The sequence below is a fragment of the Cyberlindnera jadinii genome (genome assembly GCF_001661405.1).
Source record: "Cyberlindnera jadinii NRRL Y-1542 unplaced genomic scaffold CYBJAscaffold_6, whole genome shotgun sequence".
Lineage (NCBI taxonomy): Eukaryota > Fungi > Ascomycota > Saccharomycetes > Phaffomycetales > Wickerhamomycetaceae > Williopsis > Williopsis jadinii.
In genome coordinates this window covers 566,100-580,629 of record NW_017963657.1, presented here as the reverse complement: position 1 = coordinate 580,629, position 14,530 = coordinate 566,100, and the positions used below count along the sequence as shown (strand labels likewise).

The following is a 14,530-nucleotide window of genomic DNA, read 5'->3' as shown; positions in this document are numbered from 1 at the left end:
CGAGCCTGATCGTTGCCTATCTGTTGATGTTTGGTGAAGTAACTACGCCTAATGGTGAACTTTTTTGCCGTAGTGTTGATGATACTGTTTTGTGTTTTCCTGAAATCGGAACGTTCCAAAATGCGGGTCCTGTTTTTGGAATACAGCAGCCACAAAGGCCCAAAAACAAGAACTCGTTTTCGGAATAAGCGCCCGCAAAGCACAAACCGCAGATCAACAAGGCCATGGAGAAAAACAAGGAGCGACACCTTTGACACCGGAATTGACACATCTTGAAGAGAATCCCCCAGCAACTATGCGCTTCTCTTCTCTCTTGTCACTGCTCTCGTGCTCGTTCTTCCTTGGGTTGCTACACTGTGCACCGGTGGACGTCGCAGACCCGCCAATCACCCACTACGTGTACTTCTCTGTGCAACAGGGCGAAGATCTCCTCGGCACCATCAAGATTGGCCTGTTCGGGTCCGTGGTCCCCAAGACGGTCAAGAACTTCTACACCCTGGCCACCGACGGCGTTGATGGCAAGGGGTACAAGGACACCATCTTCCACAGGGTGATCAAGGACTTCATGATCCAGGGCGGTGACTTTGACAAGTTTGACGGCACCGGTGGCTCCTCCATCTACGGCCCCAAGTTCGCGGACGAGAACTTCAATCTCAAGCACGATCGCGTGGGCAGGGTCTCCATGGCCAACTCCGGCAAGGACACTAACGGGTCGCAGTTCTTCATCACCACGGCCATCACGTCGTGGCTAAACGGCAAACACGTTGTTTTTGGCGAGGTTGTGGAGGGCTACGACGTTGTGGACAAGATCCAAGGCAGCGACACCGATTCGCACGATAAACCAACTTCCCAGATCAAGATCATCGAGTCGTGGGGCGAGCCGAACAAGGACGTCACCGTCACGGACGTGAAGGAATGGGATGAGGAGCAGAAGCCTGGTATTGGCCTGGGCAACGAGCTCTTCATCCTGGTTGCGCTTGCTGTGCTGCTACTGGTCTACATCGGCTTCAAGTACCGTAAATCCCAGCCAAAGTACACGTCCATTAGAGACTAGGCCACGGCCTTCACGCCTGTATACTGCCAGAAATCCTCATCAAAGTCCTTCTTCACCAGGTTCTTACCTATCAGCACCAGCTTGCACCGCGGCAGCTCCGTGGCTGCGATACTGATGAACTCGTACTGCTCGCGCACCACCTGTAGCACCAGCACCTCGCCGTTGGTCTTGATAAACACTCCCTTGGCCCTGTGAACCTCCACGGGCTGGCCCAGCACCTCGCCCTCCCACAGCACCTTCTGGAGGAACACTCCGAACCGGTCGAACTGCTCGTCCGTCAGCGTGGGGAACTCCAGCGTGATGGTGGAGATGCGAGAGTCGTGGAACGAGCCCCTGGCCTCGTCCTGGAGCTCCAGCCTGGCGCTGCCGTCGAAGGCATGGAGCTCCAGGAGCTTGGCGAGGTCCACCTCGCCGTATTTGGTCTCGTAGACGGGCGCACTGGAGTTGATCTCCCTCACTGCCCCCAGCAGCGAGGCCTTGTCCCCGCGGAACGAGTCCATCTTGTTCAGCAGGATCACGTCCGCCAGGGCTATTTGCAGGTGGGATGTGGTGATGCCCTCCTCCACAACGTCGCCGTGGCCGTGCTTCCGGTGCCAGTGGCCTCCCACATCGCCCAGGCACTGCTGAAGGTTGCCACTGTCCAACACCGTGACCACGCCGTCGATGTAGACGTTGCTGTTCAAGGCTTCGTCCAGCCAGAACATGCTGGCTATGGGTGCTGGGTCTGCTATGCCAGACGTCTCCAGCAGAATGTAGTCGATGGCATCTCCGCTTCTCTCGATGAGGTTCTCGATGGCCTGGACCCCACTGTCACGGACAGTACAGCACAGGCATCCGTTGCCCAGGTCCAACCACTCCGTGTAGGAGCTGTGGCCGTCCGTGACGGTGAGCGAGCTCTCCGTCAGCGCCCTCTCGATGTCGCCGGTGTCGCCAAACTCATTCAGAATCACCGCAAATTTCCTCTTACCCTCACGTGCGATGCGATTGAGCAGCGTGGACTTGCCTGAGCCCAGGTAGCCCGTGATGATCGTCACTGGGATCTTCCTCTGGGGCGCTGTCTTTCTCAGCATCGCCGTCTGCTCGTACTTCGCCAGCTGCTCCTTGGAGAGCTCTGGCTGGGTGAAGTTGGCCCGCTGGAGTCTCTGCTCGATGTCGGGCTCGCTGCCTGTGACGAGCTCGGGCACTTCGTCGTTGTTCATTGTGGGTGTGTTATGTCCTGGTGATTTATGTCCTGGTGATTTATGTCCTGGTCGTTTATGTCCTGGTCGTTTATGTCCTGGTCGTTTATGTCTCGATGGTGTCTTATGTCCCCGTGGCGGCGATGAGGTGCTGGGCTCGGTGCTGGGCTCGGTGCTCGGCAGAGGACCTGCCTGGTGGAAACACGGTGCTGCCTGGCGGGGGCACCCCCGTGGAAGCTCGCCCACCGCCACGGATCCCCTGTCCGGAGCCTAACCCCAGCCTAAAGAACACCGCATCAACATCAAACCCTGCTAGGAGCAAAGCGCCAAAGCACCAAGTCACCAAACGCTCCATGTCGCTACTGTTCGACTCGCTTCTGCTGCTGTTCATCTCAGCGTACCTGTTCATCTCGCCCTTCACCAAGGTGGAGGAGTCGTTCAACACGCAAGCAGTGCACGACATCATCTACTATGGCGTGGTCAACCTGGACAAGTACGACCACTTCCAGTTCCCCGGGGTGGTTCCAAGGACCTTTATAGGAGCTCTGTTCATGTCAGGCCTCATTGCGCCGATAGTACACTATCTTCCGCCGTCGCTCTCGAAGCTGGACGGGCAATTGATCTCCCGAGGAATGCTGGGGGTGGTGAATGCTTTGTTTATTGTGTACTTGAAGAACTGCGCCTTTGGAGCCATCAAGCACGTTTCACACTCGCAGAGGGTTGGCACGAGGATCAGGAAGAAGATGCTGAAGGGAGCTAAGGCTGGTGCCAGAAAGTCCGGTGCTGGTGCTGCTGATGCTCCCGATGCTGATGCTGATGCCAGTGCTGACGACGACTACAAGCCTCTATGGTCGTTTGGCCTGTGGTTCATGCTCTTCCAGATTGCACAGTTCCACATCCCCTACTACTCGTCCCGCTACTTGCCAAACTACCTGGCCTTGCCCCTGACAAACTACGCGTTTGCTCAGTTCTTCAAGGGCAACTCTGCCAGAACGCTCTCCGTGCTGGCATTTACCGCCGTGGTGTTTCGTGTCGAGCTGCTGGCCCTGGTGGTGGCGCTCTCAGTGGTCCTGGTCTACCACAACAAGATCTCTCAAAGGGACTTGGTCATTGCCGTGGCTAAAGGTGCTTCGCTAGGCTGTGTGCTGAGTGGTGCTGTGGACTCCTACTTCTGGCAGAGACCAACCATTCCAGAGCTCGAGAGCTTCTACTTCAACGTTGTCGAGGGCAAGGCCTCAGAATGGGGCGTTGAACCTGTACACTCATACTTCACGAGACACTTGCCGGGGATCTTCCTGCCACCACATGTGTTGATCCTCGCCGTTGTGGGGTACTTTGTTGATCCAACCAAAAGCCTCTTCAAAATGGCCTCTTTGGCATGTATCTGTTACATCACTCTCCTATCATTGCAACCTCATAAGGAGCGTAGATTCGTCGTCTACACGGTGCCAATCTTCACCCTTGCTGGTGCCAGTGGTGCTGCGTACATCACTTCGAGAATGACCAAATCGTTCCTCTACAAGCTCCTCGTCCTCGGCACTCTGTTCCTGACCTTGGTTTCCATGGCCATATCCGTGTTCTGGGGCGAGGTCTCTGCCTTCAACTACCCAGGAGGTTATGCCTTGATTAGATTCCACGAGCACATCATCATGAAGGCGATGAGAGGGGAACCAGTGAACAAGGACATCGTTGTTCACATCGATCCCGCAGCTTGTATGACTGGTGTGACGCATTTCTGCGAGCTCACGGGCAACGGCTTGGACTTCGAACTCACATACGATAGAAATGAGACACCTACTCTACAAGACTGGGAACACTATGACTACATCATAACCGATGTTGGTCCGAAGGACAACACAAACCACAAGATTCCCTACATGGAGGGCTGGAACTGGTCCCGTATTGCCTCCTCTACCGGGTTTGTGGGACTGGATTTATCTGCAATCCATCGTATCGATCCAATCGCAATGTTACGGTACTCGTGGGCTCAAAGATCCGTCAGACCAATAGTTGCAACCATCAGAAAGTTTATCCATGAGAAGGAGATGTTCCACATCTACGAGAAGGTTGCAGGAGAGACAAAAGTGGAGCCGTTGAAGCCAAAGAGAACCAGAAAGAAGCTGTCTGATCAAACATCAGTTTCTACGGTTTAATCCCTGATGGGATGGAAATGGCAACGTCTCCTCTATTAATTATTTACAAGCCTAATATATATATGTGAGTGTGTTTCGCTCTTCAAAACACACCGTTCAATAGAGAAACAATGCGGTTCTTGTGGTCACCTTTGATGAGAATCTTCTTGCTCTCCATCACAACCTTGAACTTGTCCTTGGATACATCGTTCATAAGCTCTTGCAGGTCGTTTCTAAGCAGAACAATATCACCTTGCACCTTACGGATCTCAGTGACGCATGCGTTCTGCTTCAGGTCGATGTAGACCGGCAGGTTACCCTTGGAAGTTCTTGGGAGAAAGTACGAGCCATGGCCAAACGGCTTCTCAACGGATTCAATGTCCTGATGTGAGATGTCCTTGAGGCTTGGGAACTGCGAGGATGTGCTCAGCGATCTTGCTACGCCGAACGGACGTATCAGAGCTCTTGTTCTAAGCATAGTAGGTTGTTCAAGGATTGAAGAGTGCTCCCTGCTGTGATGCTGATGGTTTGTTCACGCTGGTTTCTCTTAACAACGTTGTAGTTTATGAACACCTGCGAAAGAAAAAAAAATGGTGAGGGTGGTGGTGTGCGGATGTGTGTGTTAGCATGTCACGTGACTAGCACGCTGTTGAAAAAAAAAGAAAACTCCGCGACGGGGAATTGAACCCCGGTCTACCACGCGACAAGCGGTAATTCTAGCCACTAAACTATCACGGACTGTTGTTGTATTTGAAGCGGAACTCGTTCCACAGACAGATGAAACAACGTGTTCACAACACCACGTTGATATTACTGAGAAATCACAAGTCTCCAAGACCAACTGTCATGGTTATGGTATCATGCCTGTTATTCGAAGACCAATAAGTTGTCAGAATGTGACTCCGAGGAACGTCTCCACTGGACATGTGGTCATATAAGGAGGTGTTTGAACCAGAGACATGGCCACAGATGAGCTGGCGCCTTGTTGAACCAGCCTTGTACACAGTCTTCAACCATCATCAAGCATCCTTTTGACCATAAAGTACACACCTGTTATGATCCAGTCCGACTGGGACAGCATGCTAGGCCCAGGTAGGTCGCACTACTGTTACACATCATCAGTTGACTCTCCACTGTGCAACAACGACTTACGCTCCCACTTACGCTCGCTCGCTTGAGCCATAACCAGTTCAGCACACGCCATGCTCTCCTACCGCTTCCGGTCTCACTCTCCATCACAAGGTACTGCCACACATACTCATTGAATCCTCGACGGAAACCCACCTTAGCCAACAGACAACAGTTCAATAAACAGCTGGCACAGTAAACAAATGCCCGAGAGATCGCGCCAACGCGGACATTGTGGAGGTTGTCCCGTGCCTCGGGCGGACTTAGCCGGGCCTGGGACGCGGAGCAACGCCCGAGAACGCGGATTTAAGCAAGGTGTATACCCGTTGGAGGTGGCCTGGGATGGCGAAGAACCATGGAGAATTGTATATATTTACACCTTTGAGAGCCATCCTCCATGGTTGTTACCATCCTGTTAGTCTTTGCTTATGAGTGATCGCTACGTCGTTGGAGTTGTTGTCATAGTAACTCGGAACACAGGCGTAATAGCAGAAGCAACAGCAGCAGCTCAACGAGTCTTGCATCAATACACACACTGAGTGCTCTTCTCTGCTTAAGATACTTGACGGTGACAGAGCTGTACACGAATGATGACCGACAAGGCCGAAAGTAACAGGGACGTGGAATCCCAGCATAAGAACAAGTTTGTCGAGAACGATGCTGGTGATGGCACCAACAGATTTGACCAGCAAGAACATGGGCTGAAGCTGGTGTTGTCTGTTCTGTCGTGTGCCATCGCTCTGTTCCTCATAGCTGTGGACCAGACTATCGTCTTCACGACGATTGAAACCATTGGAAACAAGTGGGGTGAATACCAAAAGTCCACGTGGGTAGCAAGTGGTTACATGCTTACCATGGCAATGTTTGTGCAGATCTGGGGGAAGTGCTCTATATACTTTGGAAGGAAGCCTTCGCTCCTCCTCGCCATCTCCATCTTTGAGCTTGGTTCACTTATATGTGGAGTAGCTCCTTCGATGGATGCTTTGATAGTTGGAAGGGTCATTGCGGGCATTGGTGGTGGTGGAATACAAGTACTGGTTTTCATCGTTGTGTCTGAACTGGTGCCGATTAGTCGAAGATCGTTGATGTTTGCTATTTTGGGTGTGATCTTTTCCGTCGCATCGATTGTGGGCCCTGTGATGGGTGGTGCCTTCACCGATAACGTCACCTGGAGATGGTGTTACTACATCAACTTGCCTCTCGGAGGGTGTGCTCTAGTGCTACTGACCCTTTTCTTTAAACCACCGTCATCGAAGTTCACCTGGAAGGAGAAGTTCTCGCAGATTGACTATATTGGTAGTGGTCTGCTTATGGCAGGCATAGTGTTGATACTGATGGCACTTACTGTCGGTGGTCAACAGCTTCCATGGTCGTCAGGGGGGACCATTACTCTCTTTGTTCTCGGTGGAGTGATATCGATAATATTTATCATTTGGAACTTCAAATGGTCCAAAAGACAAGTGATTCCAACAGACATAATCGTCAAGAAGTCCGTTGACGCTCCGTGCTTCCATATCTTTCTGTGCTTCCTCATATTCATGGCCTTCTGTCTGTATTTCACCACTTACTTCCAAGTCGTCCGTGGTTACGATGCCATCAAGGCAGGAGTACACTTCTTCCCATTGGTGATTTCACTTGTTCTATCATCAATTTCCACGGGGGTACTAGTCAGAAAGACACGCTATATCATGCCATTTGCCATACTTTCCGGTGTCACTGGTGCAGTTGGACTGGGAGTTTCCAGTCTTTTGACTGAGACCTCGTCGCTGAGCCAAACAATTGGCTATATGATCCTCCCTGGAATCTCTGTTGGAACAGGTTTGCAAGCCTCGCTCATAAGCAGCCAGGTGAATGCACCAAAGTCTATGGGTGGAATGATTATGACAACGTCGTTTACAAACTTTAGCAGAGCCTTGGGAGGTGCCTTTGGTAGCGTATTGGCACAAGTGATTTACAATTCTTCCCTACACAACAAGGCAACAGCTGCCATCAAGAATAACCCGGCTATCTTTGGTGATATCGACTTGGGCGATGTGGACTTGATCCTTTCGTCCCCTCGAGTCATCAGAACCCTTCCAAGCGATGCACAAACCATCATCCTCAAAGCAGTGATGGAATCCATCAGAAACGTCTTCTACTTCTGTACGGGCATCGCTTCGTTGATGTTCGTGGTGACTTTGCTCTACTCTCCAAAGAGGCTTCCTAGTGACGCTCAGGTGGAGCACAAGACGGATTATGAGCCGAAGCACGATGCTACAACACAGCCAATTCATGAGCCCCTAGACACATCGCGGTCGAGTGCAGATGTATCATCTCCTGAAGGGAAAGATGCAGATTTCATCTCACAAGAAGATGTGAAGTTAACAAGATCGAGGACATGAGACCTTCTCCCACGCCAATTGGGTTATAATCGACTTTGAGAGTACCCAAAACTCCAGCCAGGCTGTGTGCGTATAAATTCTAGAACGTTGCTCTTCGTTAAATAGAACCTTTGCCAATTCCCACAGGAAACCACCCGTTGTAGTTTATACATATATGCAAGAACATAGTGGTAACCTTGGTAACCAAAGCAAGAGATAGAACATGTAAACAAACGTGCCCATACCAAAACACACAAACGTGTCCATACCACAAACCGACGCGACGCGAAAAAAGTATCGCGTACAGCTTCAACCTCCAAACGCGTAAAGAGCGATGAAGATAACCGTACTGTGACATCCAATTGATCCATAACCCAGTGCAAAAAGACCATGACAGTTCCGTTCAGAGAGGAGGTTATCTCCAAGTTTGGCTCCTCAATTGATAAGCCTGAGCTTCTGCAGGCAGTTGAGCAGATTGCCAAGGTCTTCTCTATGCCAGTTGAAGACGTCTACATCAACTGGGAGTCGTATGTTGTTACAAAGCACGACGGTGAGAAGCTTGAATATACCACAGAGACACTTGGTAGTCTTCAGGGTTACATCCAGGAAAGGCTGGAGCGGAAGAGAGAGCACAACGCCCCAAGCACGACCAAGACCCGAAAGATCTTGCACTTCAATAACTCGTCGTCGCCGTTTGGAACACCACTGCTCAAGAAGAAGAAGCTCGATTCGCGTACTCTTGTATCGCCCTCTGACAAGACGACCCATACACATGTGGGGATTACACCCTCAAAGGTCACTGACACTGTCTCTCCGTCTTCTGTCACACCAACAAAGTCCACCGGCTCCTACCAGATCATTGAATCTCTGAACAAGGATATTCCAGACGTGTACTTTGACGACTTGACAAACCCCGTTAAGATCGCAGCCAACTTTGAGCCAAAGAAGTACGCATTCCGTACCATGCGCCAAAAGCTCTTAGAGACTGCTGATGTGCTGGATGACCAGATTGACTCCTATGCCCAACTCATCCAGGCCCATTATAACTTCCAAGACTCTGACTTCACCAACCCGTCTTTCATTTCGCAGAATGAAATCATCTCTGTGGGTAGAATTGTTCCTGATAACCCACAGTATAAGGATACAGATGCTCTAAACGAACACAGTTTGGCTCTTGAAAGCTCAAGACTTGGTGGTATAGGAAAAAGAATTCCCCTTGATCTCACTGAACTTTCTAACTTTGCCTTCTTCCCAGGCCAGATCGTCTGCTTGAAAGGTAAGAATCCGAGTGGAGAGGTGTTCAAAATCAGTGAAGTTGTTGAACCTCCTTACCTAGGTTCACCTATCACTTCAGCAGACGAACTGAAACAGTACGAAGACGTTAAACTGATGGTTGTTGGGGGACCTTATACAGCCATCACTGACATGAACTACAAGCCACTTGAAGACTTGGTGGGGAAGATTAACAGTGAATATAAGCCACATGTCGTTATATTACTTGGTCCATTTGTTGATATCACTCACCCATGTATCTCTAAAGGTCTGGATATTGACGTTGAAGTCGATGGAAAGAGAATCAAGCCAAAGACATTGGATGAGGTATTCAAACTGATCGTAAATCCAATCTTGAAGAAGATCAATCCACTAATCCAAGTCATCATGGTTCCATCGCTCAAGGATGCCACAATCAACCACGCAGCATACCCACAGAATTCATTTGACCGGAAACAGTTGCAATTGGGTAAGAACTTCAAATGCTTCACAAACCCATCCATGTTTCAAGTCAACGAAGTCAACATTGGAGTGTCCAACAATGATATTTTCAAAGACTTGAAAGATGTCACTAAAGGAGATTACGCTCTGGAAAATAGATTTGAAAGGATCTCAAACCATGTTATCCAACAAAGAAGATTCTATCCTCTGTTTCCAGGTGTGTCAAAGATCAAAAAGTCCAAGATTAACGGTGAAGATTTCGAGGAAGTTCAACCTGGTTCCAATCTCGATGTCCCTTACATTGGCCTGGCAGATTTCAATGATATCATTCCAGATATTCTGATAATGCCTTCGGACCTTCGATTCTTTGCAAAGATTGTCAAAAACGTCTTGGTTATTAATCCTGGTTCACTGGTCAAATTCAGCTCTGGCTCGATTGTAACTATCACAATTAAAAAGCCCAGCCTAGATGAACTCACAAAGGTTGACGGAGAAGAAAATATGTATTTACATGACATTTGGAAAAGGGCAAGGGTTGATATCATCAAGTCATAGAACGATGAAATACAATCAATGAAGATAATTGTGAACTATGTATATATATTGTAGATTGTAGGAGAGACATTTATGAAGTTACATGTTCACTTCTTTGGAGTGTTGTGGATGCTACCATGAGGACTATGAGGGCCTCCTTTTGATTTAATGGCACCTTTAACCTTTGAAAGCAGCCCTTTCTTTCTGACGGAAGAGGAACGACTGGTTAGAGATCCATGATCCTCAAAATCAGCCTTTGGTGGCGACAAAGTCTTGTGGTTTTCAGCATTTTGAGTAACTGGCTCCACTGTATGCTGTGGCTCAGCAACTGATGGTACATCTGTTGTTGCTTTTGCAATTTCCTGCTTAACCGTGGCAGAGGAGGCTGCCACAACGGCTTGAGCCTTTTCAGAAAAAGTTTGAACTGCATTATTTGCCTTGTGAGCCACTTCGGTATTAGACGATTTGGCAGAACTAGCAACATTTGCAGATGTTGCTTCAATGGTATCATTCAAGGTTGCTGCTGCCTGAGAAAGAGGTGTCTCCAATGGAACAGTGGTGGACTGGTTCTCCCTCGATTCTCTCTGTTTGGACCCTGTGGAAGAAGATGCAGAATCTTTGCTGGCAGGAGTATCAACTTTTCTAAGATCTGGTGTTCTTTCCCTTTGAGCTGGTGAGATGACATTCAATCTCGAGTTTGACAACCTCTTTTCAAAGTCAGGTGGCAGGGTTGCACCGGCTAAGCTTGATGAAAATGAAGATATTGAGGATCTTTTTGTTGGAGAGTCATCAGTATTGTTGGAATTGGCAGTTTCTTCGTTTTCTTTTGATGGAGAAATGGTAGCATTCGTCACAGCAGGAATGGTACTGTTGGAATTACCACTGGAATTGAGTTTAGTGGATATTGGAACAGCAACTTGTGATGGTTGGGAAGTCCCGTTAGCAGTTGTTGCAGGGGTAGTCTGCTCTGCTATTAAAATAACAGGAACTTCAGTTTTTGGAATGGACTTCGAAGCTACTGTGGAACGGAGGTCAGATTTTTCATGTTGCTGGAAGCCAGATGACTTCTCCTCGATATTTGTATTGTTCTCTGATTCAAGTCCCTTCTCTTTAACTTTCAGCTTATTTGCACCTGCCAATAGTGATGGTAATTCCAGAGCTTGCTTCAACACCTTTTCATTGTGAAACTCTTCCCAGTCATCTCTGTGTGAAAGTGCAGTGGTATTCTTAGAAAGATCAGATTTAACATACGCCTCGACATACGAACGACGGAGATGAACATTGCTTTCATTGTGTTCTCTCTCGACACGGTCATCACGGCTTCCCAGAATAGCATCAACCGCAAAGCTGAGACCAAGGAAAAGGTTTTCACAAATGAGACAAATTGCAAACAACTTCCAACCTGATGTAGAAACCACTGATTTGGTGTAGGAGTAGTCAGAGCTTTGCAAAACGTTATCCTCATCACGATACATTGTTGTCACTAAAGGACCAACAACTGAACCAATCAATGTCAAGATTCTCAGGTGTGTATTCCAAGGTCTAATCGATTCAACTCTTTGAGGAATTGGTCTGCTGGACTCAAAGAGCAACTTTTCAACATCTCCTCTTATTTCAATCCAATTGAAGAACAAGGAAGCCAATGGTGACAGAGACCAGACTGGTCCGAAAAGAACAATATAACCAAACTGTGTAGCCAATTCCCTGTATTCGCTATTGACATCAAATGAAGGTCTGTCCAACTGTTCACGTACGTTGTCTAAATACTTCTTCTCCTCAGGAGCATCCAAGAGATTGGCAAACTTTTTATTTGCATTGATGCGTTGTTTAACCAATTTGAGGGCAATTGGAACAACATTTTCAGTCAAAAGTGAGACAACTTGGGCAGTGAGGGTGAAGTAACTGAACTGCGTGATCAATCTCTGTGTATTGATTTGGTAACGTTCGTTGACAATCGGAATTCTCCAGTAAGAGGTGTAATAACCAATGCTCTGCAAGTAAGAATTCACAATATGACCAAATGGTAAGTAGAAGAATGCGGTGATGAACAATGGAACATAACTTGACAAAAAGTTGTAAACGTATAGTTTCTCTAATTGGGACTTTTCGAAAGTTGATTGGAACTCATGGTTTTCCCATGTCAATGCCTTGTTGATAAATATCTCATAAATTGCTGTGAAGATTGGAACACCTCCAACAATCAAGGCTGTTGGGACAAGACCAAGGACTAATTTACCAGGGCCTTGGTAAATCTCCGTTAAGAAGATCTCGATGAAAAAACATGCGATTTGGTAGGACAACAGGATAATTGCAGCAACAATTGCAACTGGTATGAATGCCAACTTCTTCAGAGTTCTTCCAGCGTTTGGAGAATATGTGGAATCGAGTTCATTTGTAACACCAACATATTCTTGTCTTCTCACTTGAATCTTATCGACCCCTTGCAACCCCCATTGGATACGAAGGACGTCTTCTCTTTTCTTCCAACTGGAGAGGAAGATAATACCCCATAGTGTATTCAAAAAGGTAAAGATGATGGAGAATCTCTTAAACAATAAACTCGATATGACACCCCCGATGGACGCAATCACAAGCCAATTGTAATAATTTCTCAAGAACTCAAAGTACAACGCCACTCTTGAGCCGGCAACCTCTCTTATCCTCTCAATATCTCTTTCAGTGAATGAAAACTTCAAGACAGATTTCAACAACGACTCGCTCTCCTTAGCGTCCCATATCGGGACAATCTTAGTGACAAAGGCCCAATCCCCGCTGTTAACGGTGATACCAGCACCACCCTCGTCCAGAGGGTTGACCAAGGCACCATAAACCAGTGGTATTCTATCATTGGAAGACAAGTTGGAATCGTTGTCGCCAAACTCGTTTCTGAGCCCATAGAGGTACTCCTTGACGCTTTGATCCTTGAGCAACTGACTCAACTTTTCATTGCTCAGCTTGACAAACACCAACAGCTGTTCAAAATCGTCCGGACGTATCTGAGAATGGAACCCGAACTTATCCAACTGAGAGAGTAACTTGGACAAACTCTTCTCAGCCTCCGGTGTTGCGGATCCATCTTGTTGTGGGAACCTGACGTGGATCACAACATCAGGGTTCAGCTCGGTAATAGCAGTCATCTGTGTTCCACCCGCTATAAAGTACCCTGTTTCAAACACTATATCAAAAGCAAATAAACCTGTAAGCAATAAACACTCGCTGATAATTGCAACTTTCCTTCGTGTGTTTCAAGGAGTAAGAGGATTGTTTTTGTTTATCTTCTGCCTATAAGTTGTGTTTTTGTGGCCTTTTCCGTGAGGTCCCGTGCAAGGTTTGTTGTTGTTTTTTTTGGTTTTGCTGCTTGTGTGGTTTCTTTTCTTTTGCTGCTTGTGTGGTTTCTTGCGAAATTCTACGGGGGAAGTGTTGCCCCTTCTCCAATTTCAGAATTTTACGTGAATGTGTTGCGCAATTCTCGGAATTTGATTTTTTTTTGCCGGTGTTACAAACCTAGCAAAATGTCCGGGTGTGGTGATGTGTGGCTGAAAACTTTGGTAAGCCGCTGCACGTTGTCAATCACCGAACAAACACCGGTGTAAGGGCCTGAGGTTGCGATATTCGACCTTTGAATTACAGTTATGGATTTACTGCTGAGTTGAACGAATAGCAAGCTAACATAACACTTATCAATGGGTACCCCTCCTTTTCCTTTCACTGAAGCGCCTTGAGTCATAAATTGCCAAGATTCGGGTGTTCTTTATGCTTTAGAAGGGGCTCTTTGAACCACTGTATTTCCTCTTTTTCTAAGGTCTTAGCAACCAGTCTTTTGTCTTGTATTGTCACACAATATTGATTGAGAATTATCTTATTGGTATTACTTCATATTAATAGTCACATTCAGCCAGTACGCAAAATGGAAGGGAACTGCATCAATAACTGTTTAGTTGTTGATTGCGTAATACACTGTGATATCATCACTTTTGGGGAACTATAAGCCAAACACGAAAGAGCACAAGGTATATGGTGAACAATAGTGTGTACTTTTAAGGGTCCTGACTGTAGAGGAAAGAAAGGAAATACTCTGTGAGAGAATAACGTAACCTTTGTGCTACGTTGTTATTAACAGTTTAAAACCTGATATCTATGAAGTTTGGGCCTAATGTAGAGAACAAGTCTGCGGATACAGTTGTGGTTTCTGTAGGAAACTTATGCAGTATAGCCAGGCATCCAGATTCTACCTCAATCACCGGTCAAAGGTTTGGCAAAACTGTTAACATTCACAGGTATATAGCGATTTTGACTCGGTGTCTCCCTGTTGCGATGGGCCTGACTCGTTAGAGTCATATCTGGGGACTTTTATAAAGCCCTGTAAGGTCGGTTAACACAGCATATATTATCGACATGGCCGTGGTTTGGCCGCTAACTCTTGAACGCACT

General features: G+C 47.6%; 7 protein-coding genes and 1 non-coding gene across 8 annotated transcripts; 4 read left to right on the top strand and 4 right to left on the bottom strand.

Annotated features, from left to right (window-relative positions):
* Positions 1 to 379: 379 nt before the first annotated feature.
* On the top strand, positions 380 to 871 carry CYBJADRAFT_120051 (peptidylprolyl isomerase family protein CPR4; the record flags this gene model as incomplete). Its single annotated transcript, XM_020212309.1, has 1 exon — positions 380 to 871. A coding segment is annotated over one exon (492 nt), but the record flags the coding sequence as incomplete, so codon positions are not given.
* A 203-nt stretch (positions 872 to 1,074) lies between these two features.
* On the bottom strand, positions 1,075 to 2,100 carry ZNG1 (GTP-dependent zinc transferase; the record flags this gene model as incomplete). The annotated part of the gene is made up of 1 exon (XM_020212161.1): positions 1,075 to 2,100. A coding segment is annotated over one exon (1,026 nt), but the record flags the coding sequence as incomplete, so codon positions are not given.
* Positions 2,101 to 2,549: 449 nt separating this feature from the next.
* ALG12 (dolichyl-P-Man:Man(7)GlcNAc(2)-PP-dolichol alpha-1,6-mannosyltransferase) lies at positions 2,550 to 4,594 on the top strand. Its single transcript, XM_020215049.1, has one exon. The coding sequence runs from the start codon at positions 2,586 to 2,588 to the stop codon at positions 4,383 to 4,385; it is 1,800 nt and encodes a 599-aa protein (XP_020070754.1). The 5' UTR covers positions 2,550 to 2,585; the 3' UTR covers positions 4,386 to 4,594.
* On the bottom strand, positions 4,261 to 5,268 carry IMG2 (mitochondrial 54S ribosomal protein mL49). The gene has a single exon (XM_020217995.1). It carries the CDS (start codon positions 4,840 to 4,842, stop codon positions 4,468 to 4,470), a length of 375 nt encoding a protein of 124 aa, XP_020070753.1. The 5' UTR covers positions 4,843 to 5,268; the 3' UTR covers positions 4,261 to 4,467.
* CYBJADRAFT_t93 lies at positions 5,031 to 5,102 on the bottom strand. Its single transcript has one exon. It is a non-coding gene; the product is annotated as a tRNA-Asp (tRNA).
* Positions 5,269 to 5,995: 727 nt separating the features above from the next.
* CYBJADRAFT_88763 (MDR family MFS transporter) lies at positions 5,996 to 7,922 on the top strand. The gene has a single exon (XM_020217994.1). The coding sequence runs from the start codon at positions 6,080 to 6,082 to the stop codon at positions 7,871 to 7,873; it is 1,794 nt and encodes a 597-aa protein (XP_020070752.1). The 5' UTR covers positions 5,996 to 6,079; the 3' UTR covers positions 7,874 to 7,922.
* A 772-nt stretch (positions 7,923 to 8,694) lies between these two features.
* POL12 (DNA-directed DNA polymerase alpha subunit POL12) lies at positions 8,695 to 10,120 on the top strand (the record flags this gene model as incomplete). Its single annotated transcript, XM_020213171.2, has 1 exon — positions 8,695 to 10,120. Exon 1 carries the CDS (start codon positions 8,816 to 8,818, stop codon positions 10,118 to 10,120), a length of 1,305 nt encoding a protein of 434 aa, XP_020070751.1. The 5' UTR covers positions 8,695 to 8,815.
* On the bottom strand, positions 10,085 to 13,471 carry IST2 (Ist2p). Its single transcript, XM_020215048.1, has one exon. The coding sequence runs from the start codon at positions 13,234 to 13,236 to the stop codon at positions 10,207 to 10,209; it is 3,030 nt and encodes a 1,009-aa protein (XP_020070750.1). The 5' UTR covers positions 13,237 to 13,471; the 3' UTR covers positions 10,085 to 10,206.
* Positions 13,472 to 14,530: the final 1,059 nt, after the last annotated feature.